The sequence below is a fragment of the Salmo salar genome, chromosome 15 (assembly GCF_965601325.2).
Source record: "Salmo salar chromosome 15, fSalSal1, whole genome shotgun sequence".
Lineage (NCBI taxonomy): Eukaryota > Metazoa > Chordata > Actinopteri > Salmoniformes > Salmonidae > Salmo > Salmo salar.
In genome coordinates, this window is record NC_138305.1 from 89,297,558 (window position 1) to 89,320,760 (window position 23,203).

The following is a 23,203-nucleotide window of genomic DNA, read 5'->3' on the forward strand; positions in this document are numbered from 1 at the left end:
ATATTGCCTACGCCATCAGTACCAGGGGCGCACTAAATGCCCCGTATCACACAATCTGGGACAGGGGGTGTCACACTGAGAGGATGAGCGAGGACAAGACTCCAGTCAAAATCTGCCCCTTCCTAAGGTGCTTGACACCAAATCTGCCCCTTCCTGAGGTGCTTTATACCAGATCTACCCCTTCCTGAGGTGCTTTATACCAGATCTACCCCTTCCTGAGGTGCTTTATACCAGATCTACCCCTTCCTGAGGTGCTTTATACCAGATCTACCCCTTCCTGAGGTGCTTTATACCAGATCTACCCCTTCCTGAGGTGCTTGACACCAGATCTACCCCTTCCTGAGGTGCTTTATACCAGATCTACCCCTTCCTGAGGTGCTTGACACCAGATCTACCCCTTCCTGAGGTGCTTTATACCAGATCTACCCCTTCATGAGGTGCTTTATACCAGATCTACCCCTTCATGAGGTGCTTGACACCAAATCTACCCCTTCCTGAGGTGCTTTATACCAGATCTACCCCTTCCTGAGGTGCTTTATACCAGATCTACCCCTTCATGAGGTCCTTTATACCAGATCTACCCCTTTCTAAGGTGCTTTATACCAGATCTACCCCTTTCTAAGGTGCTTTATACCAGATCTACCCCTTCCTGAGGTGCTTTACAGTCCCTGAGGATTATTTACTTGAGGAGGTGCTCCTAATGGACACTAAAGCATTGCATTTGGGACAAATTATTCGCTAAAGACTAAACCTCAACTAAATCTTGTAAATCAATTAAAATCAAAGCACGCACCCCTGAGGGGCCCCCGTGTTGAGGATCAGCATGGCAGATGTGTTGTTGCCTACCCTTACCACCTGGGGGCGGCCCATCAGGAAGTCCAGGATCCAGTTGCAGAGGGAGGTGTTTAGTCCCAGGGTCCTTAGCTTAGTGATGAGCTTTGAGGGCACTATGGTGTTGAACGCTGAGCTGTAGTCATTGAACAGCATTCTCACGTAGGTGGGAAAGGGCGGTGTTGAGTGCAATAAAGATTGCGTCATCTGTGGATCTGTTGGGGCGGTATGCAAATTGGAGTGGGTCTAGGGTTTCTGGAATTATGGTGTTGATGTGAGCCATGACCAGCCTTTCAAAGTACTTCATGGCTACAGACGTGAGTGCTAGGGGTCAGCAGTCATTTAGGCAGGTTACCTTGGTGTTCTTGAGGACAAGGACTATGGTGGTCTGCTTGAAACATGTAGGTATTACAGACTCGGCCAGGGACAGGTTGAAAATGTCAGTGAAGACACTGGCCAGTTGGTCAGCGCATGCTCAGAAGACACGTCCTGGTAATCTGTCTGGCCCTGAGGCCTTGTGAATGTTGACCTGTTTAAAGGTCTTACTCACATTGGCTATGGCGAGCATGATCACACAGTCGTCCGGAACAGCTGGTGGTCTCATGCATGCCTCAGTGTTGCTTGCCTTGAAGCGCGCATATACAGTTGAAGTCAGAAGTTTACATACACCTTAACCAAATACATTTAAACTCAGTTTTTCACAATTCCTGACATTTAATTATATTAAAATTCCCTGTCTTAGGTCAGTTAGGATCCCCAATTTATTTTAAGAATGTGAAATGTCAGAATAATAGTAGACAGAATGAATTATTTCAGCTTTTATTTCATTCATCACATTCCCAGTGGGTCAGAAGTTTACATACACCAAATTAGTATTTGGTAGCATTGCCTTTAAATTGTTTAACTTGGGTCAAACGTTTCAGGTAGCCTTCCACAAGCTTCCCACAATAAGTTGGGTGAATTTTGGCCCATTCCTCCTGACAGAGCTGGTGAAACTGAGTCAGGTTTGTAGGCCTCCTTGCTCGCACACACTTTTTCAGTTCTGCTCACAAATGTTCTATAGGATTGAGGTCAGGGCTTTGTGATGGCCACTACAGTACCTTGACTTTGTTGTCCTTAAGCCATTTTGCCACAACTTTGGAAGTATGCTTGGGGTCAATGTCCATTTGGAAGACACATTTGCGACCAAGCTTTAACTTCCTGAATGATGTCTTGAGATGTTGCTTCAATATATCCACATCATTTTCCAGCTCAGACACCCATACATACCCGACAAGACAAGCCACCAGGCCTCTCTTCACAGTCCCTATGTCCAGAACAGAGGCTAGGAAACACACAGTACTATATAGAGCCATGATGACTATATGGAACTCTCTTCCACCTCAGGTAACTCAAGCTAGCAGTAAAATCTTATTTAAAAAAAATGATAAAACAACACCTCACGGGAACATCACGGACTATGAAGAGACACACACACATTGTAATATTGTGCATTTTGTATTTATATTACATTTGTATTATGCACAATGTATTGTATGATGTATTGTTTTATTATGATGTATTACTTTATTCCTGCTTAGACCCCAGGAAGAATAGCATAATGCCTCAATGACAAACTACAAAATTCAATAAGGTTTGTTTTCATTACCCTTAAATTACCAAATTCTCATTGGGTATTTAAGTAGAAACTACCCGTGAATATTGAATCTACTGATATTCCGACATGCATGATTTGGTTATCCATTACCTGTCTCTTCCATAAGGGTGATTGGATAGTTGGTGCCATACTATTTCACTCTGCAATCAGTTTCTCTCTAGCTGCTGTTGTGATTGGTCCTCTGACTGAAGACTGAATACCTCCTTGATTCCACCAGCTGTTTTACCCTGATTACAATATATTCTTAAGATTTTGGCCAACAGCGAGATATCCGATGTTTCAAATCCAACTATGCTAATTTCCGATAAGTACTTTTAGGCTCCTTCAAATTTCAGTGGTTCTCAACTTCTCACAGTTTCAGTCTTAGAGGACAGCAGCTTATACTGGGGCACAGTGAGGGGTATCATTGCAGTGTTGCCATTAGGCGCCTGTTCTATTTGAGTGTCTTCCTCAGCATGGTGTCTCTACCCTGCTGGGAGTATCTCCACCTCATCCCCAGGATAATGTGAAGAGGAACAGTCTTCCATAATGCCATGGGTGGCAACGTCATTAAAGTGTTGTTGGCATAATAATTCACCTCATCTGCAAAATATACATCATTACTCATACATTATTCATTTTCCAGAATGCTAAATCTAAGTTTATTATGAATAATTTGGTCATTTTTGTTAAATTAATGATAGACTCACTGTAAGTGTAGCCTACACAGTAGTAGGCCTACCTCACAAACTACATGGTTATGATGTTTTCCATTTGAAGATTATTGCTCTGACTGTGTTTTCATGTGTGATTCATTGTGGCCACTGGCAAGCACAGGAAGGGATGTGATGATTGTTGAAGTTGCTCACAGAATTGGGTAGGTACTACTTGTCAGGTGCAATCGTCTCTCACTATGGTACTGGGCTGGCAGAGGTAGTGCAAAACAAAATGCTGAGGACGGGACACACTAAAATAGTTCTGCTGTCTCTCAGAGCAAAAGTAATTCGCTGTAAGAGCCACCATGCTCTAGAAAGGCAAAGATACTTGGATAATAAACTGGGTTTTCTCCCTGCCTGGTCCACAACTGCCATATTAGAGTGGATAAGCTCACAAAGCTCCTATGGCGTCTATGGGAGATTGGGTCTGACTACTATAGAGCCAGGATTTAGGGGTTAGCAGCTCTGGTCAGGAGAGAATGGGTCCCTTACCCTCCCTAGCTTTCCTCCCTTCCTGCCTACTGTCCTTACCATTGGTACCTTCCACTTATGAGGACTTGGGCTTGTTTTAAGTGCTGGAGCCCGTCTTCATCTATGGTTATAACCCCCCCCCCCCCAATTCCTTTTAGCAGTATAAGAAGAGTGCTTTTCCACATAAGATTTTTGCAGCTGCTTTTCAATGACAGAATGAGGACATGGTCTGTGAATCATTTTAAAACACAGATTCTTCACACTGCTCTCCCAAACTAACACAGAACCTGGTTTCCAGATAAATAGCCAACAACTGTGGATAGCAGAGCTGCCCCTTCAAAATAAACAGCAAATCATTCAAATATAATCTTCACTCATTCTACAGTACTATCTATAATGATATCAGACACATCTCAAATCTTTTAGAAAGGCTAACAGATGAAAGTAACAGCGCCCACTGCTGGCAGGTGTAAATTATTCAAACCAAAACATTTGAAGGTCATAAAAACATCAAATTACCCTACAATGACCAAAAGAAAAAAGTGTAAATACACTTCATGAAAGATGTTAGTATGATGAAAATCTATTTTATATTCAGAAAACACTTCATCCATCTGTTACAGAATGTTTCCAGTAGCCCTTCATAAAATCTTTAAAATGCCCTTGGCCTTCACTTTCCTCTGCGGATCCTACTGTTTGACCACTGAGGGGTGAGAGCGAAGCCCTCCTCTTTCCCTGGAAGGAGACTCCTACAGCCCAGCTTACCCTCCCTGTTAGATAGTTCCCTGTGGCTGCAGGCACAGACTAAGGAAAGTCCCTGAACAGCAGTGAACCCGATTAAGACTAATCAAGCTCTACACACCATTCCTAATACATGTGTTATCTAAGCAACCCAAATGCATGCATCACATCACAGAGTATTCACATACGGCTGCACACAAAATGAGAGTCCACACATATGAGTGCACACACCATCCCATTTCGGGACTATCATTTTGCATTACATATATTTCACAGTGAAATGATGCCCCTGTCCTGTCCCCCACATGACCGCAAATTTGAACCATCAAACTGTTATAAAATGTTTTTAGTACATTCTGTCAAAAGCCTAAGATGTCCCATGAAACTTCGAGTTTGCTCTGAATTCACCAAAACTACATGGTTATATTCAGTCCCCCTACCACACACCAGCAAGATGCTGAGGTCTGGGGAAGCTCCGCTATGGACTGAAATGGGATACTGCAGCGCTTGACAGCCGTGTGCACAGAGAGTAACTTGCCTGGAAGCATTAGAGTCCCGCTCTAGCCTTCCCCCACCCTCTCTCTCCTTCCCTGTCAAGTCTCAATTATGTTAAAATTAAAAAAGAAAAAAATCTAAAAATTAATTACCATTGATTTAGTTCCCATATCACTTCATGTCATAACCCAGTGTGAGAAACATACGCTCAATTATATAAATTAGATATTGAAGAAAAAAATAGATAACTTCAAAAGCATCCCACCAGCCCAACAGTAGATGTGAAAAGCAGCATACCTTGGGTGCTAGGTCGCTTCCTCCTCAGGAAAACCTTCTCTAGCGGCTTCAGGGCACTTTGACATACACAGAACAAAAAAAGACAATGAAGAAAAGAGAATGAATATTCCTTCAATAATTACTTTCTCTTATTTCCAGTGTTAGAGTGAATAAGCCTGGACTACTACAGTATAGTCCTAGAACACACCTTTCCTCAGTCCTTCTGTGGACTCTTGCCTCACATCTATACACAATCACCCTAAGACTGGAGTACTACAGTAAATTGATAAAAATCAGCTCTTGGGAGGGATAAAAACTACACGCTCACTGCAATTTTTTTCTTGTCCACTCGTTCTTCTGTTTTTTTTACTGCTGTATCTGCCTGCGCCGCCACCTCATTGGCTAAGATGCTCTTCAATAACATAAGCTCTCTGTTTTAATTGGGAGGGGGCAGTTTCATGGTGCATCAGGACCCCTCCCGCCTAGCTCTTCTCTTTTTTTTCCTCTGAAGCTCCCGTGGAGAAGAGTGCTGAGCTCTGCAAATTCATACGCAGAGCGTAAAAAAGAAGGGGAAGGGAGGATGGAAGGAGGGAGGACATGAGAAAAAAACTGAGATTGAGTGTTAGGAGGGAGGGAGAGCTAAGGAAGCAATCAATGCCATAGGACAAACACAGGCACACTGAGATAGGATGCAGCATTTTGCCAGGGTTAGGCGGATTTTTGAGACATAAGCAAGGACCACCTCTGCATGTCTCCTGTCTGTGATGAACCTCTGCAGTACAGTGGGGTGTCAGAGGAGTCTGAGGCCAGATAAAAGGGATATTTTCCGGGGCTAGCGGAGCGACTAGGTGGCTCTGCTGCAGTGTGCAGTCTAATTGCTGGGCAAAGGGGGATGGGAGGAGGAGGGGGTCGGATGCAGTGATGCCGAAGCACAGTCTTCCAGCCAGGAATACAGAGGGAGGCAGCCGCAGTATACACAGCGGCTAATGCATTTTCCTCATGAATTATTGGTGCACCAAAGAAGAAAGTATAGGGAGTGGGTACCAGGGGGCAAAGACTGAGACTGTACACTGTCTAGCTAACTACTGTAAGCTTGTGTTATCACAACCAAATGTATATTTATAATTGTTAACTTAATATGCTCTTTGTTTCAAGTAATGTTACTACAGGCAATCCATCGAAAGGATAGCTGGTTTGGTGTAGATTCGAATCAAGTTTCATGATGTACAGGAGGGCTTTCCCATATTACACATAAAATAGATCTGTGGGTTTGAAATTGTGGTGGAAGATTCCCCACCCCCACTCTCCATTACATCTGGTGTCTACATTGTCTTTCAGCTGCGTTTAGAGTGCAATATACTCAAGATCAATATTACATCATACAATACCATGGCCATATCTGCATCCTGCAGTCATAGAATTAGAATCACATTCAAGGTAGCTTTCAGTCAACAGCATTTGTATTTATTTACCTTTATTTAACTAGGCAAGTCAGTTAAGAACAAATTCTTATTTTCAATGACGGCCACCATGAAACATTTGGTTATAAATATAGAGTGGGTTAACTGCCTCGTTCAGGGGATTTGATCTTGCAACCTTTCGATTACTAGTCCAATGCTCTAACCACTAGGCTACCTTCCGCCCCAAGCATCAAGCTTGTGACTCATGAACAATGCCTGAATCACAGCACAGTGAATTAAGCATAGTCAGTAAATGAAGAGATAGGTAGGAGTGACTAGATGTATTTGTGAAGATCATATGTCCCCCTGTATTGTATGACGGGTGATATAGCTACATTTAGTCATAAGGTGAATATGATCCAATGATGACATAACACCATTTACACTAAGCAGTCAATTTCTGTATATTACACAAGAACCACAGTGAAAGGTGTAAAACAGATTATTTTATCTTGTGAAATTAAAATCACAATTTACTTTTTCTTATTCATGCTCATGTAAGGTACTTGTGCATTACAGGGTATTTAAAATCTGCATTTGACAAAAAGCAGTACAGAACAAGCCACTGAAGTGATGTGGAGAAAACAATCATTGGTGCCCCCTTCTGGTGGAGAGAATTCCTATGAATATGATATTGCTACTATATAGGACAGTAATTAAAGTGCAAAATATGAACATGTAATTTCATAGAACAATTAAACACAGGGGTAAAGTAGAGATGAGGAGGGGGTATGATTTCATGGAAAAGTGTGTTTATTCTCTTTCAAAAGTACAGCATTGGGAAAACGTTGTACAGATGCATACGAGTATGCTGATATATTGTCTGTGAGTTTAACTTCATTTTGTTTTACAGAAAACATCATTGGAAACTTGGTTTCCCCGTGGACTTGGTTTCTCTGTGGGTTTTACAGGGAGGGTGTACACAGTGATACTGATACTTGTGGGCTGGAATACCTTCTCAAGCATCTTTTCCACTTTGTCCCAGCTCAGTCGATCAAGGCCACAGCCAATGCTGTAGAATAGAGGGATAGAACATTCAGTGAAATGGAAATGATTGACATGTTAAAATAATTTAATGACACCTTTATGTGTAGAATGTATTCATACAAACCGAGGCATTGATATTGCAGTTACTCCGTTTTTCAAGCAATGAGACTTCATGTCCTCAAGGCTCTGCCTCAGGATGTCATAGGTGGGCTTGTTGCTGTACTTTTCCTTTGTTATCTGTAATAGAGCAAGACACAACCAGAGACAAAACATTTTTTTAAATGCTTTAAAATGTTTGTTGGTTGAATGAAACTAACAAGGCAACTGTCTTACCAGGTAGTACACAAAACGCTTGTGTCTTTTCAGTACAGCGCATTGTCCTGGCACCTTCTCTGTGAAGTAAAAGCAAAACCAGTGAACAGTGATCTTGATCAATGACATGGGCTTATGATATAAGCCATGCTTTTCCAAATTCAGGGCCCATTTTAAAAAGAAAAGGGCACATCACAACAGACTTCCATAGCATGCAGTGCATAACAAATACATTAATAATACATTATACTACATTATACAGAACAACTCACTCTGTTCCTTTAGCTCAGCCACTCCACCAAACTTCTTCTTGAACATAACTGCGATGCCAGCTCCCATGTGGTAGTCTTTGCTGATACAGTGGGCCAGGGCCTCATCTTCAGGACCGGAGAACAAGTCCCCCTTCACATGATGTAGGCTCCAGATGCCTTCTGCAGGCTGGCCAGGAGAGAGCAGCATTACACCACAGAACCAGTCACCACTATCCAAAACCTTAGATACATTATTTATGCCAAATAGTTTTCCCGTCCTCTTCAGCTCCAGGTAAGTGGCTAGCTTGCTAAATAGGACTGTTGACAGTAAGTAACAACATATTATAGCCATTGATTACATGCCATTCAACGGTATGGCAGCATTACCTACTAGCTAACTAAGGCGTTTTCATGCTGGCCACTTACCTTCGATTTGCCAATAGAGCGCACTGGCTCCACAGATGCAGTTGACATTACTTTGGCAGGTGAGCTGTAGTCAACCAGGTGGGACGGATAGGCAATCTGTTTTGTTAATCTGCGAGGGAAAGCAATGCTACTGCGAGAAAATGAAAGTGCATTGATTATTTGAAGCTGCATTAGCTAGTTATATCACTACAGTCACATGACCATAGCTTTAGCATCTACAGAGCCGGCACATTTGTCTGAAAATTGCACACTGCAACTAGCTAGCTATGGTGCATTGTCCCAAATGTATCAATTTAGCTAGTGTCGAAGTCGTTCAATTTCTCTTTCAATTTCACCAACGTAGGTATTATAAGGGTTAGAACTAGATGGGATCCAGTTTTTGTCAGATTTGACTTTTCGTAGGTTACAATTTACGCAGCAGGTTGGAATGATTAGGTTAAGGTTAGTAAAAGGGTTAGAGTTAGATCAAATGAAAAAAATAACCAACTTTTGACATTAATTCGACAAAAGCTGTATCCCTTCTAGCATATACCCTCTATTATGGAGCTAGCAATCTACTTCCTCTTTGCCACAAGGTGTAAGTAAGCCTATCAGAAAGCAAGGTGATGTTGACGCTTCTTCTTCTTCGATGGTATTATCGTGGTCCGCAAATATAAACGTTAGAGGTGCATGCTGCCCCCTGCTGTGTCAGCCTACTGTTTTGGATTGTGAATTAATTACACTGTGACACACAAAGAGGAGGGAAATAAGAACGAATAAAATGTTTTAAAAATTACCCTACACCCATTAAAACCTCACCACAATTCCACTACTTTGGCTCTATCTGATCCTATGCCAGGCCGTCAGCCTGAGAGGGCATTGTTCAACATACCGTGCTGTAACTCTTTTGCAGTAACATTTTGTACAGCCAAGTACTTTTCTGCAGCTGCCACCACAACATCTATTTTCTGTAATTTATGTTCCATTTCTGCGGTACAGTTGATAACCATGGGTATGAATGTAAGAAGCTAACCTTACTGAAGCACATGTTATTCCTATCACTCTCTATTGGCCTCGGGCTACTCACAGGTATCCTCTTAGGATCCCTCGCCCTGGATCCATCTTCCTCTACTACTCTATTCACTGCCTCAGCATACGACACCTTCTGTACTATTCTCACCCTGGCAACCTCGACCTGCCTTTCTCTCACCGGACACTTCTGATCTCCAACAACATGGGTACCCCTAAAGTTAACACACAGCTTTTTCCACCGATACTACACATTCCTTTGTCTCATGCCCTCCTGCACGCTTCTCACATCTAGGAATCTCCCTCTTACACACTGCTGCAACATGACCATAAGTTTGACACCTAAAATACTGTAAATATCCTAACTTGACTTTGTTGGGTAAAGACAGTGTCTTCTCTGTTTCATCACGCTCTCCACCGGGTCTGCGTCATACCAACCGCTGTGCGTCACAAACACCGGGAATCTTCCATTTCAGTTGATCCTTCTCAACATTCACGCCACACCAGTTATCACTCCTTTCAATGGCGCCCTGCTCCAGGGAGCAAAGAAAGTCACAGGTCTTGTCCCAAGGTGCGTGGTGCAGAGTGCCCGCTCCCTTTTGGCGGAAGACACAAATATCATCACGAGTCCACTTCGAGTTACTTTCACCGATTCAACAGTCCCCAACCTCTTCTCCACCCAACCTGACATCACATATGGATCCACAAGAAGGAAAGAATCCGTTCTCTCAAAAAAGGCTCAAACCCGCATATGCCACCGCAGGTAATTCATCCTCACTCTTGTCAGGTTACATTTTATCTCTTTGTACTTGACTAAAATCTTCCTCACCACACTGCTTCCCTCTACACTTAGCTCCTTTCCTTCTTCCTTGATGTCCATTTCCACAAACCTCCACGCACTTTCCACTCCATCCGCTGTAGTAGCAAATGGTTCAAATGGTTCTTGTATCTTGAATTTGCCGCCATGTCTCGTCGACTCATAAAGCTCTACCAGCCGCAATTATCTGCCGCCTACCGCCATTACCCAAGGTGAAGCTGCTTAAACCTATCCAATCATTTAACATCTACAAGTACCTAGAGGTAGGAGGAGCTGAAGGTTGATTCTGCTCCTGCTCCAGTACCTACCTCCACCATCCATTCTGGAATGTGATGAAGTGAATACTGTCAAAGATGGGCAGTATGATTTCCATATTGTCGGGTTATTTATGATATTGTGATGTACCCTCATATACTCTGAAATTGATAGTGCATTTATTCAGGGTTATATAATAGACTTACATTCCATAAAATAGGTCAACATTGGTGTGTTTATTATACATCTTCATACACATTTACTGTTCAACATACACAAAAAGAGTTGTTCTATAAATGCAAAAATTGTGCCAGATATGTAACAACCAAGTCTGCTACCGGAATACTATATTATTGTCAGCTCTAACCATTGACATTTTTCCCTAGCAAAACATAATTGCAAAATAAACTTTACGATCTGCCACTACATGTTGTCTTTCAACCATATAGAGATGGAGAAAACTGGTCACTTTTACTTTACACTGCACATACAAAATGAAATCATGGGCAGTAGAACACACACATAACCATCAATGGGAACAGAAACACTCAGATATGTACACATTAGGGATTTCAAAAGAGAAAACAAAGAAAGTTATAAAAGAAGCAACAAGTTATGGTGTGTGGTGTGCAGGTTGTGGGGAGAGAGGGTATTACAGCAACGGTTGCCCCCTCTGCATAAGAGTCCATAATCCCCATGGGTATGGTGGTAGTGTCAGCCACCACCTGGGCACAGGGGCAGGGCACAGGATAGCTGAAGCTGCTGGTAGATGGATTCAAATTTTGATCGAAAGAAGTCTATAAACTTATTACAGAGGTTCAGCTTCAGAGTTCGCTCCAGAGCTCTTGCATCGCCGTTCACTGATCCAGTCCCCAGGATTGACGTCCATCTGCAGCATCTTCATCACCCACTTGTCCCTCCTGGCCCCGTCAATGAACTCATCCAGAGACAACTCCCCTGAGGGAAGACACAGTTAGCATTACTCACTAACTACTGAAACCAAACACTGTTTACACTGAGGGAAAAACATTACTAACACCCATTGTCCATTGGTCCAATTTTCTAAATACTTTAGAATGTTACACACAATAATGTGTTACACACAGTCATAATGATATGGAATTACAGTGAGAACCTGCTAAATCATTACATTATTAAAACCACAGATCAAGCTGTCAGAGAACAGTAAGAGGGTAAAGAAAGCATCCTCACCATCTCCATTTTCATCAACCAGTTCAAATATTCTGTCGACCACTTGATCTGGGGTCAGGAGGTTACACTCTGCATCCAGTTCTTCATGACAGGCTTTCTTCAGTCTGTAGATGGACTGAGAGAGAAAACAAGCAGATTTTGGAATGAAATCCCATATATGTATGGGATATCATAACTGTATTTTATGTAATCCTATAATAATCTTTGAACGTCTGTTACCTCTACAATCTCCAGCAGCTCTGTCTTGTCAATGCAGCCACTTCCATCTTTGTCGTACATTTTGAAAGTCCATTTCAGTTTATGTTCCAACTTGCCCCTCAAGACCAGGTTCAAGGCTGCAACATACTCTAGAAAATCAATTGTATTGTCCTGCAAAGGAAAGAAATGATAAAATAATTTTATGATACTCATCAAGAAATACAGAAATGAAGAGAAAGTGATGTTCAACAGTTATCACTTGAAGGACATGGACACTGTGGCCGTCAAAGGCCCCCATCAGATGACTGTAATCTGTAGGCTACTCACTCCGTTCTTGTCAAATGCGCGAAACATATTCTCAATATAATCGGCCGCCTCCTTGTTGTTAGTAACACCGAAGAAGCTCTTGAACTCGTGCATGAAGAGTGTTCCACTTGGGCACTCCACCACAAACTTCTTATACCAGTCCTGCAGCTCTGCAACATCAATTTCTTGGTCTGAATCACTGACCTCGCTCAGTCGCTGACCCATCACGGAAATCGTTCTCAAATACTGTGATGAGCCTCTTTAGTTGAAGAAGTTGTCGCTCATGTTTGATTGGACTCCTTAGTTGAAGAAGTTGTCTCTCATGTTTGATTGGGCTCCTTAGTTGAAGAAGTTGTCTCTCATGGTTGAAAGTTGTGTCAGTCAGGGGTGTAGCTCTACTCTTTGGACATTCCACAAATTATTTTTCTCTTCCAACTATGTGCTCATTTCCATCACAACTGCAACTTTTTAATCAGTCCAATGTGTCTGTACTATTACTGAAAAAAATATTACATTTCCATAAAGGTACCACATATAAACAAAAACACTGTGGACAGAAACAGTGAGTTACGATATTACCCCTTGTCTGATAATTCTCCACTGATGGTAGAGACTGGGCAAGGACTGATATAGATCACATGACACAAGGGATTAGGAATACATTCCTACTGTCTGGATCAATTAGTTCATAGTGAGTTCTCGAGAAGATTTGCTATTGTCCATCTTCTATTGCTCAAGCGTCAGTGTAAGAAGTCCAGTCAGTCCAAGGCAAGTGAACCTGCTAGAACTACTGCAACAGACAGGCGGTGAACAAAATAATTTGTATAAAGATGTTAAACTGCTAAATGAACTGCTAATTTAGACTACTAAACCTAAAAGGAAGAGCCCTTGAGTTGACATTTTTCTTTTATCATGGTAATAGTGTGACATGAGGAAATTTAAATCAGCATACAAGTCATTGGAGAAAAGGTACAAGGCCAGTTTCCCAGACCCAGACCTATCAATTGAAAATGATTTTTTTCATCCAGGACTAGGTTTAATCAGGGTCCAGGAAACTGTCCCATGTCATCTCTACAGAGATTGAGCCATATACAGGAAGCACCCAGTATATTCCCGTGGTGAAATATGAAGTCCATGTCTTGCCAAAGGTTAGTTACACAATGTCCCTTACATGGGATCCTCCTTTTTGTTTGCAAATCTGATGACTCATAAAGGCCAGGCATTTGGTAATCCCTCTTTAAGGTGATGCTATTTCTAGGACCTCCCTTGATAACCTGTGTGACAGAATGTACACATTGTGTCTCTGTTGCAGCATAATTATGTCATAAGTACATCAACTTTATGATCAACATTTATTATTGTATTCCATGGCTCAGTAGTAGGCCTAACATTTTACCAGTTGACTGTCTCCAAATACCCCTTGTTACATTTTTGTATGGAAGACGTGAAAATCCTGATATCGATATGAGAAACATTTATCAAATTTATATACACTAAAGAGACAGGTTGCAGGAGGCAGAGGTTGGAAAAACATACTTGTGGGACTGACTGTCCTTGTTTCCTATAGTTGAACAGTGTGAAGATCTCCATTGCATACTCCTTGTGTCCTCTCTCTTCGGCTCCTTCTCAAAACCAATTGGATGAGAAAGCCAGAGGTCCCTCCCCTCTGACCTCCGCCATTGGATTTTGAGGACGTGAGGAATATGCAATTGAGATATTCCCAGTGTGTTGACTGAACACCCCCGTCTAGCACATCTTGGCTCATGTAATCTGCTGACTAGGTGTTTCATAGGGACACGGATAAGTATCATTAGCCTGAGTGTCAAGGCCACCTGGAGATACTCTCATAACTTTCTCTGAAAATGTACAGATAAGGACATAATATATTCAAAGATGTATTCATAGTTGGCAAAAGTTACTTGAAAAACATACTGATACAAATTAAGCAAACCCCACACTTAAAATGTTAGCATTTATTGCTTCATATGAATACTGTGCTGAAAGCCAATCATTCAATTTACAGAGATGTCAATCGGTTTCACAAAGGCAGTAAACACATATTACAATCTACAAAATCTACTTTACAGAAATGTTTATCCTAATATATAAAAAGACAGTTGCAGAAACTGGTAAAGATATGGCAGCCAGTAAACTCTCAAAATAAAATCAAACAAGATTCTTGTGATCAATGACATTTAGTGCTGAAATTGACATTTCAATTTGACAAATGTAGTTTTATTCAATTGAAAAGATTGTGAGAACTAAAGTACACCATGTTTTCTTACCATTTGAGTAAATCGGACACAAAAACTGACAGTAACTGTGGTCAACCGACAAAAGCATTCACTCAATACTGTCAGACAACAGAAATCAGGAAATTGCCAATATTATTGTCTTCTGATGTTTTGGAAGACTTAGCAACAGGTGAGAAGGTGGAGAACGATGGGATAGAGTGCTCCTGGAATGTTTAGAGCAATTGGTTCACAGCTATACAGTGCTGTCAGAAAGTATTCATTCCCTTCAACCTATTCCACATTTTGTTGGGTTAAAGCCTGAATTCAATTTTCCAACACAAAATACCCCATTATGGCAAAGTGAAAACATTTAGACATTTTTGCAAATGTATTAAAATAAATACATCTAATTTATATAAGTATTCACACCCGAGTCAATACTTTGTAAAAACACCTTTGGTGGTGATTACAGCTTTCTGTCGTCTTGGGTACGTCTGCATCAGCTTTGCACATCTGGATTTGGGGATTTCCTCCCATTCTTCCTTGCAGATTTTCTCAAGCTGTTATGTTAAATGGGAAGTGGTGGTGAACAGCAATCTCCAAGTCTTTCCATAGATTTTCAATGGGCTTTGGTTGAGCCACTCAAGGACTTTCAAACTCTTGTTCTGAAGTCATTCCAGCATTGCTTTGGCTAGATGCTTGGGGTCATTGTCCTGTTGGAACGTAAATCTTCACCCCAGTCCAAGGTCATTTGCACTCTGAAGCAGGTTCTCATCAGGGATTTGACAGCATTCATTGTTCGCGGTATCCTTACCAGTCTCTCAGTCCCTGCCACTGAAAAGCATCCTTATAGCAAGATGCTGCCACCACCGCTATACAGTAGGGATGGTGTTAGATGGGTGATTAGCTGTGCCTGTTTCTCTCTAGACATAGCACTTTGCATTCAGGCCAATTTGTCTCTCATCAGACAACAGAATCTTTTGCCTTATGCTCCATCTTTCATATGCATTTTGCAAACTCCAGGCCTTCCATCATGTGGCTTTTTGTTAGGAGCGGCTTCCGTCTGGCCACTCTCCCATAAAGCTCAGATTTGTGAAGTGCGTAAAGACTTGTCCTTCTGACAGGTTCTCCCATCTCAACCAAGGAACTCTGTAGTTCTGTCAGAGTGGTCATTGGGTTCTTGGTCACCTCCCTTACCAAAGGTCTTTCTTGCCTTGGTCGGACAGCTAGCTCTAGGCAGTCTGGGTAGTTCTATATTTTTTCAATGTCCCAATGATGGAGACCACTGTGCTCGCAAAAACTTAACACTACAATTGTTTTATACCCTTCCCCAAGATATATGCCTCATCACAATCATGTCTGGGCCCTCTACGGACAGTTCCTTGGACTTCATGGTATAGTTTCTGCTCTGACATGCAATGTCAACTGTGGGACCTTATATAGACAGGTGTTTTTCTAAATAATGTCCAAACAAATTAATTGGCCAGAGGTGGACTCCAATCAAGTTGTAAAGACAGCTCAAGGATGCTCAAAGGAAGTTGGCTGCTCCTGAGCTCAGTTTGCATAAGGGGTGTGTATACCTCTAAGTTAGATATTTATTTCATTTTCAATAAATTTGCAAAGACTTCTAAAAATGTGTTTTCATTATGGGGTATTGTGTGTTAACATTTAAGCCATTTTGAATTAAAGCTGTAACAAAATGTGGAATAAGTCAAGGGGTATGAATACTTTCTGAAAGCACTATCTGTTTTGTTCAATCAGAGTGCAATAGTACATGAGGATTGGTTGCGATCCATGGTTTCGGTATGTTTACTTAGACAGACTACCAAACTTTCAGGGCAATGGCTTCCAGTGGTTTTATGGAACAGATGTGTGTCATGGACAATGCTTCATACTTTACATTCCAAGGTATGGACAACTACACTAAAAATTGAAACAGATGTGAACAGTAGCTTTACCAAGGGAAAACCCAAGGCATCCCACAGATCCAGAGGAGACCCTAACTGGGCCGGCAAACATGATACGTTCACCACAGATTGAGATCACAACAAACACACAGAAGTGGCTGATTCATTCCTTATCACAATGTTAACCAAGCAGCTTTAGAACTGGTGTCTAAAATAGCAGTAAATACTAAAATGACAGTGATCCATGAGAGAAATAAAAACTATCAAGGTGATAAAAAAAAGTATAGCTGAGTCGTTTTTTTGAATGCCACAGGCTTTTAAAAAAAACAAGCTGGAGGGGAACTTTAAATGATAAGTTCCAGTTTTTAAAAACAGACTGGTGGGTGGGTCATACAAGGCGTGAAGAGACCTGAGGGTGAAAATCCTCTGAGGCCTCACAAAAAGCCTCCCTGTGCTGGGAGATTACAGGTCCATGGTGGTACAGAGATCTCCTGGGTTTGGTACAGTATCAATATACAGTGTAAAATAATGTTGGGGGGGCCCCTCGGCCTCAGGTTAGTCCTGTTCCATGGGCTCATCTGCCGTCTCTGAGCTTTCCGAACAGTTTTCTGCAGCAGCGCCCTCTGCCAACGACTCAGCTGTACTGCTGGGAGAGGCAGAGGGGACAGGCTCTTCACTGGGTGCTCCCTCCCCGTTGCTGCTACTGCTGCTACTTACTGGGTCACTGCAATCTCCTTCCTCCTGTTCCTCTAAACTCAGATCATTCCCTGACTGAGCAAGCTGCTCCTCTGACTGGTCCATGGTGCTGTCACTCTTTAGACTGTGGTTGGGGCCATACTCAGCCTCCCTCTCTGATGTCTCTTCCTCGTCATCAAAGGGATCTTCTGTCTGAGTACTGGAGGGCTCTGGGGGACAGAAGGCAAGAACAATAATACCATTACATCCTTCCATAAATCAATTAATCCATTTTAGCAATGTTATTTTTAGATTCATGTCATATTTTCCCTTTCACAAATCACATAATGTGATTTGAAAATGCCAAATGTCCCATTGTGCAAAATACATACCACGATCATCTGTGGTGAGCATATCGGCAGACTTCTCTTTTTCTTCCTCAACAATATCTGTTGATGATTCTGGCATGTCTGATGAACTTTGGGCAGGTGCAGGACATGACATCTCCTTGTCTACCTCATCCTCCTCTTCATCCATGTCTTTGTCAAACTTCAGCCTCTTGACTTCGTGGCTCTCTGCCTCCGTTGCATCCTCTTCCGGATGCTTGGTCTTCATCGGACTGCTCTGTGTGGCATCACTTTCCGATACCGAGGAATCACTAAAGGAAGTGTCAAAACATCAGAACCAGTTGCTCTAATTATATATGTCTTATAAAACATTTACACGTGTTATGAGTGCATTATCTTTCTGCTGACAGTCACCTGGCTTTCACACAATGCTATTTACCTGACAACATGCTCCTCCTCTTGTTCTGTGAGTGGCTCCTTATCGTCTGTGCTGTCAGGGAGACCGTTTGTTTCCAGAGAAGTGGATAGTGATAGCTTTGGTCTGTTCAGTGGCCTTGGCGTGCCTGGTCCATTTACATTCCTACCGTAAGGAGAGGAAATAATCTCTGCATAATCTAATACACTTTCATACAATCAAATGTTGTTGCAACTGAATCCATGTTGCAATTTAATTTAATTAATTACAAGGAGATTAATTCAAGCAACACTACAGTGCCACCCACTGTCTGACAATCATACAGTGGGGCAAATAAGTATTTGGTCAGCCACCAATTGTGCAAGTTCTCCCACTTAAAAAGATGAGAGGCCGGTAATTTTCATCATAGGTACACTTCAACTATGACTGACAAAACGAGAGAAAAAAATTCCAGGAAATCACATTGTAGGATTTTTAATGAATTTATTTGCAAATTATGGTGGAAAATAAGTATTTGGTCAATAACAAAAGTTTATCTCAATACTTTGTTATATACCCTTTGTTGGCAATGACACAGGTCAAACGTTTTCTGTAAGTCTTCACAAGGTTTTCACACACTGTTGCTGGTATTTTGGCCCATTCCTCCATGCAGATCTCCTCTAGAGCAGTGATGTTTTGGGGCTGTCGCTGGGCAACATGGACTTTCAACTCCCTCCAAAGATTTTCTATGGGGTTGAGATCTGGAGACTGGCTAGGCCACTCCAGGACCTTGAAATGCTTCTTACGAAGCCACTCCTTCGTTGCCCGGGTGGTGTGTTTGGGATCATTGTCATGCTGAAAGACCCAGCCACGTTTCATCTTCAATGCCCTTGCTGATGGAAGGAGGTTTTCACTCAAAATCTCACGATATATGGCCCCATTCATTCTTTCCTTTACACGGATCAGTCGTCCTGGTCCCTTTGCAGAAAAACAGCCCCAAAGCATGATGTTTCCACCCCCATGCTTCACAGTAGGTATGGTGTTCTTTGGATGCAACTCAGCATTCTTTGTCCTCCAAACACGACGAGTTGAGTTTTTACCAAAAAGTTATATTTTGGTTTCATCTGACCATATGACATTCCCCTAATCCTCTTCTGGATCATCCAAATGCTCTCTAGCAAACTTCAGACGGGCCTGGACATGTACTGGCTTAAGCAGGGGGACACGTCTGGCACTGCAGGATTTGAGTCCCTGGCGGCGTAGTGTGTTACTGATGGTAGGCTTTGTTACTTTGGTCCCAGCTCTCTTTGGTCCCAGGTCATTCACTAGGTCCCCCCGTGTGGTTCTGGGATTTTTGCTCACCGTTCTTGTGATCATTTTGGCCCCACGGGCTGAGATCTTGCGTGGAGCCCCAGATCGAGGGAGATTATCAGTGGTCTTGTATGTCTTCCATTTCCTAATAATTGCTCCCACAGTTGATTTCTTCAAACCAAGCTGCTTACCTATTGCAGATTCAGTCTTCCCAGCCTGGTGCAGGTCTACAATTTTGTTTCTGGTGTCCTTTGACAGCTCTTTGGTCTTGGCCATAGTGGAGTTTGGAGTGTGACTGTTTGAGGTTGTGGACAGGTATCTTTTATACTGATAACAAGTTCAAACAGGTGCCATTAATACAGGTAACGAGTGGAGGACAGAGGAGCCTCTTAAAGAAGAAGTTACAGGTCTGTGAGAGCCAGAAATCTTGCTTGTTTGTAGGTGACCAAATACTTATTTTCCACCATAATTTGCAAATAAATTCATTAAAAAAATCCTACAATGTGATTTTCTGGATTTTTTTTCTCTCATTTTGTCTGTCATAGCTGACGTGTACCTATGATAAAAATTACAGGCCTCTCTCATCTTTTTAAGTGGGAGAACTTGCACAATTGGTGGCTGACTAAATACTTTTTTGCCCCAGTGTATTTCGCATGAGTAAATGAGTTAACCTTCTCCCCCTATGTTCAGGGATCCCTGGAAAGAAAGACTGCTGGGTTTCATTTGGATTCCTTATCCCCGTTTTATGGTTGTTGTTTCTTTAATAGCATAACTGAAAGTTAACCATTGACAAGTAGGTATCTCTCACCTTTCTGAATAAATAGTGGTATTGCCAGGGAACATCACTCCATTCATTCTGTTTACACTGGTTGCCCCATTTTTCCTTTAAAAAGAGGCAGAGTGAGTCAACAAATCCAAGTGAATGTTAGCTTTAAAGTGCTATAGATAGGATTGTTTTTTGTTTTTTTGCATTGTAATTTCAGTACATTTCCATAATATATTTGGCGCTAATGGTGGAAGGATAGTGTTTCACAGTATTGCTTACCCACAGTGTTGTGATTGGCTGTGATATTCACCTATTGATTTTGCCCGCCGGTGCGGCATCTGTTGTCAAACTAGGATAGCTGTTCTGACTTTGTCATCTAGTGGAAACTAATTTCTTGGTTGCTAAAATGCTACACTGTTCATGTAAACGGTGTGAAATGGCTAGCTAGTTAGCGGGGTGCGCGCTAATAGCGTTTCAATCAATGACATCACTCGCTCTGAGACCTTGAAGTAGTTGTGGAGCAATGAGTAACGATGCTTCGAGGGTGACTGTTGTCGATGTGTGCAGAGGGTACCTGGTTCGAGCCCAGGTAGGGGCGAGGAGAGGGACGGAAGCAGTATTGTTACATTCTCTCAATTTCTGTGAGAAAACAAACACTGAATATTGTAGGGAATCATTGTATCATCTAAATCAACAACAACAAAAAAATCATATTTTCAGCTGTTTGTTACTTTAGTTTTTTGGTCCACCAGCTTCAAACAGCTGTAAATATGATTTTTTTTGTTGTTGCTGAAAATACATTTCACAGCAATTTAGATGGTACAATGATTCCCTACAATATTGAGTGCTTGTTCTCTCACATAAGTGGAAATTGAGCGAACAGTGTAGAATTTTAGCAACCAGGAAATTAGCGATTTCCACTAGATAACACAGCCAAAGTCAGAACAGCTTTCCCAGTTTGACAAAAGATGCCGCACTGGCGGAAGAAATCAACAAGTGAATATCACAGTGAATCAAAATGCAACACTGTAATACTCTGAAACGCTATCATTCCACTATTCCAGATATTTTCTGTAATTACAATGCAAAAAAATCCTGTGTACATTAGCACCTTTAAAGTATGTTTTGCTATAAAAAACAACAACACTTTTAGGTAGAAGCTAAAGGGGTAGGCAGAGAAACATGACAGAATACTTACTCTGATGTAGGACACACACAGCTGACCACCATCACATTCTGCAAAACATAAACACCATCAATCCCCAAGCATTTATATTGTATATTAATACAAGCAATTCTAACTTGTTTATAAAAAATTCAACTGGGCCATGCGAGAATACATTACTCACTCAAATCAACACAAGGACATGTATATGTGACATAGGTATTCTTACTAGGCTTAATACCCTCATTCAAACACCCTTTATGAGATATGTCAGTAAAAGTGATGATACTTACCTTCTCCACTCCCCTGAGGAACTTCTCTGTTCCTGTGTAGTTCCTCTTTGGCTCAGTCAGTAACTCACACAGACGCTGGATGGTGAACGGAATCCTGGAAAATAGGGATATTTGTCAAGAAGGTATACTTTCCTCACCGTGGCTGTATACTAGGGCTACACAAAGACCTACTGGTAAAACAAGAAAAAGGATAGTTTTATTAGACGGTTCAACACTGGTTAGTAGAGGATACTCACCCGTTGTATCCTTCTACGATTTTGAGAATCCTCTCCTTCATCTCTTCAAACGGAATGTACTCCACATTAGGATTGGCTGGCCCTCGCTGGTCTGGTGTCGAGGCTCTGAAGTCATCCATTACCTTCTCAAGTTTAAACAGGAAATAACTTTTGAACTGTGACCATGAAATCCTGGAAAAGAGGAGACCAAAAAGTTATCCTCTCTAGATCAGGCACCTTGTAACCTATCCAACAGAGATGCAGCCTTGATGCTGTGATAACTACCAGTCTTGGGACCACACAATCATGTCTCCTCAAACAACTTTGGATTTGGTAGCATATAGAGATATCTGGAATATGACTATCCACGAGTTGTAATTTACCAGTCGTTTTATTTATATCCTGTATGACACATTGTCTTCTCATTAGAAAAGTGACTGGCACGGTTGGGATCATTTATCAGACACTCACATCGTTTCTCCCGTTTTGGCGACATGACACAGAAATTGATCCAGGGCAGGGCAGGCATCTTTCTTCCCTTTCTTGTCGAAGTCTGAACGTAGATGCATGAAAATAGGAAACTATTTCAAGTTATGTGCAGTGTTGCAGTGCAGGGTAACGTTAGCAGGCACCAATAATTAACTGCACGGAAACCACAGCGTTAGCGATCTAACAGTACCTAGTTAGAAAACGAATTAACCATCCATGGACAACATAAACTAGGTTACAGCGACCGGATAACTATGTAACTACAATGTGGGTAAATAGCTTCAACACAATACATCTATTCACGTACGTTTTGAATTATACAAGTACAGAAACGTTATCTAAATAAAATAGGCCTAGCGCGAGTTAGCTAGCTAACCATTTCGACTGATAGCTACAAGCTAGTTAGCCGTCCAATGAGTATAATATATGCAGCTACTTAACGTTACGCTTGTAAATTCAAGTGTAGCTAGTTAACCATGTACATATACGGAAAATCAGCAAACGCGAGTTGACTTACCCGTAAAACCCTCCAAAAGTGTGTCGATTTCCATGGTTGTAACGTAAGCTATTTTATGGCTTCCGAAGTAGCCAACACACCAGCGACAGGAAATCAGAAGAAGCTAGCTACCGCTAGCTAGCAACAATGCATCCCAGTGAGTTTATGGCGCCGTTTGTCACACACTCGCTAGCTAACGTTAGCTACCCACTCAACTGGGCATGTCCAGTTTGAGTATGTCTGGCAAACCGGGCTTCTTCTTTGGGATTGGTTTGGCGGATCGCATCCAACTTTTAAGGTGCGTTTCACGCCACCTACTGCACTGGAGTGTGAGGCCAGTCACAGCCTACCTACATTAAATTATCTTCGTTAGTCCTGTACCTCTAAGAAAGTGAAATAGAGCCCTAAACACCACTCTCCCCCACTGCACCACACAAACCCTAACCCCGTCGAGCGTCTCTAACCCTTTCACACAATCTATCCCTGTCTACATAATGCAGTTCACAAAATATC

The 23,203-nt window shown here is 41.9% G+C and overlaps 4 protein-coding genes across 8 annotated transcripts in view; all 4 read right to left on the reverse strand.

Annotated features, from left to right (window-relative positions):
* Positions 1-5,520, reverse strand: part of LOC106572421 (synaptotagmin-1) — an 89,505-nt gene extending 83,985 nt beyond the window's left edge. For 3 of the 4 annotated variants that reach the window (XM_082962123.1, XM_014146591.3, XM_014146590.3), the window contains exons 1-2: positions 5,375-5,519; positions 5,188-5,243 (exon numbers count right to left, since the gene is read on the reverse strand). The gene's annotated coding sequence lies outside the window, so the exon portion shown is untranslated. Of the gene's footprint in view, positions 1-5,187; positions 5,244-5,374 lie in introns of all 4 variants that reach the window. The other variant, XM_045696177.2, reaches the window with a different exon arrangement.
* A 1,539-nt stretch (positions 5,521-7,059) lies between these two features.
* On the reverse strand, positions 7,060-9,161 carry LOC106572424 (ADP-ribose glycohydrolase OARD1). Its single transcript, XM_014146602.3, has 5 exons — positions 8,603-9,161; positions 8,198-8,363; positions 7,947-8,005; positions 7,738-7,850; positions 7,060-7,638 (listed from the first exon to the last, which is right to left on the reverse strand). Exons 1-5 carry the CDS (start codon positions 8,771-8,773, stop codon positions 7,464-7,466), a joined length of 684 nt encoding a protein of 227 aa, XP_014002077.3. The 5' UTR covers positions 8,774-9,161; the 3' UTR covers positions 7,060-7,463.
* A 2,242-nt stretch (positions 9,162-11,403) lies between these two features.
* Positions 11,404-12,700, reverse strand: LOC106572426 (guanylyl cyclase-activating protein 2-like). Its single transcript, XM_014146603.3, has 4 exons — positions 12,420-12,700; positions 12,114-12,263; positions 11,895-12,009; positions 11,404-11,639 (listed from the first exon to the last, which is right to left on the reverse strand). Exons 1-4 carry the CDS (start codon positions 12,621-12,623, stop codon positions 11,491-11,493), a joined length of 618 nt encoding a protein of 205 aa, XP_014002078.3. The 5' UTR covers positions 12,624-12,700; the 3' UTR covers positions 11,404-11,490.
* Positions 12,701-14,356: 1,656 nt separating this feature from the next.
* On the reverse strand, positions 14,357-22,906 carry p4r2a (Serine/threonine-protein phosphatase 4 regulatory subunit 2-A). 2 transcript variants are annotated; one of them, NM_001165351.1, is given in 9 exon segments: positions 14,357-17,444; positions 17,607-17,872; positions 18,001-18,141; positions 20,075-20,149; positions 21,231-21,268; positions 21,491-21,584; positions 21,727-21,897; positions 22,177-22,258; positions 22,712-22,783. In NM_001165351.1, coding segments are annotated over 9 exon segments (1,251 nt in total). In that variant the 5' UTR covers positions 22,746-22,783; the 3' UTR covers positions 14,357-17,094.
* Positions 22,907-23,203: the final 297 nt, after the last annotated feature.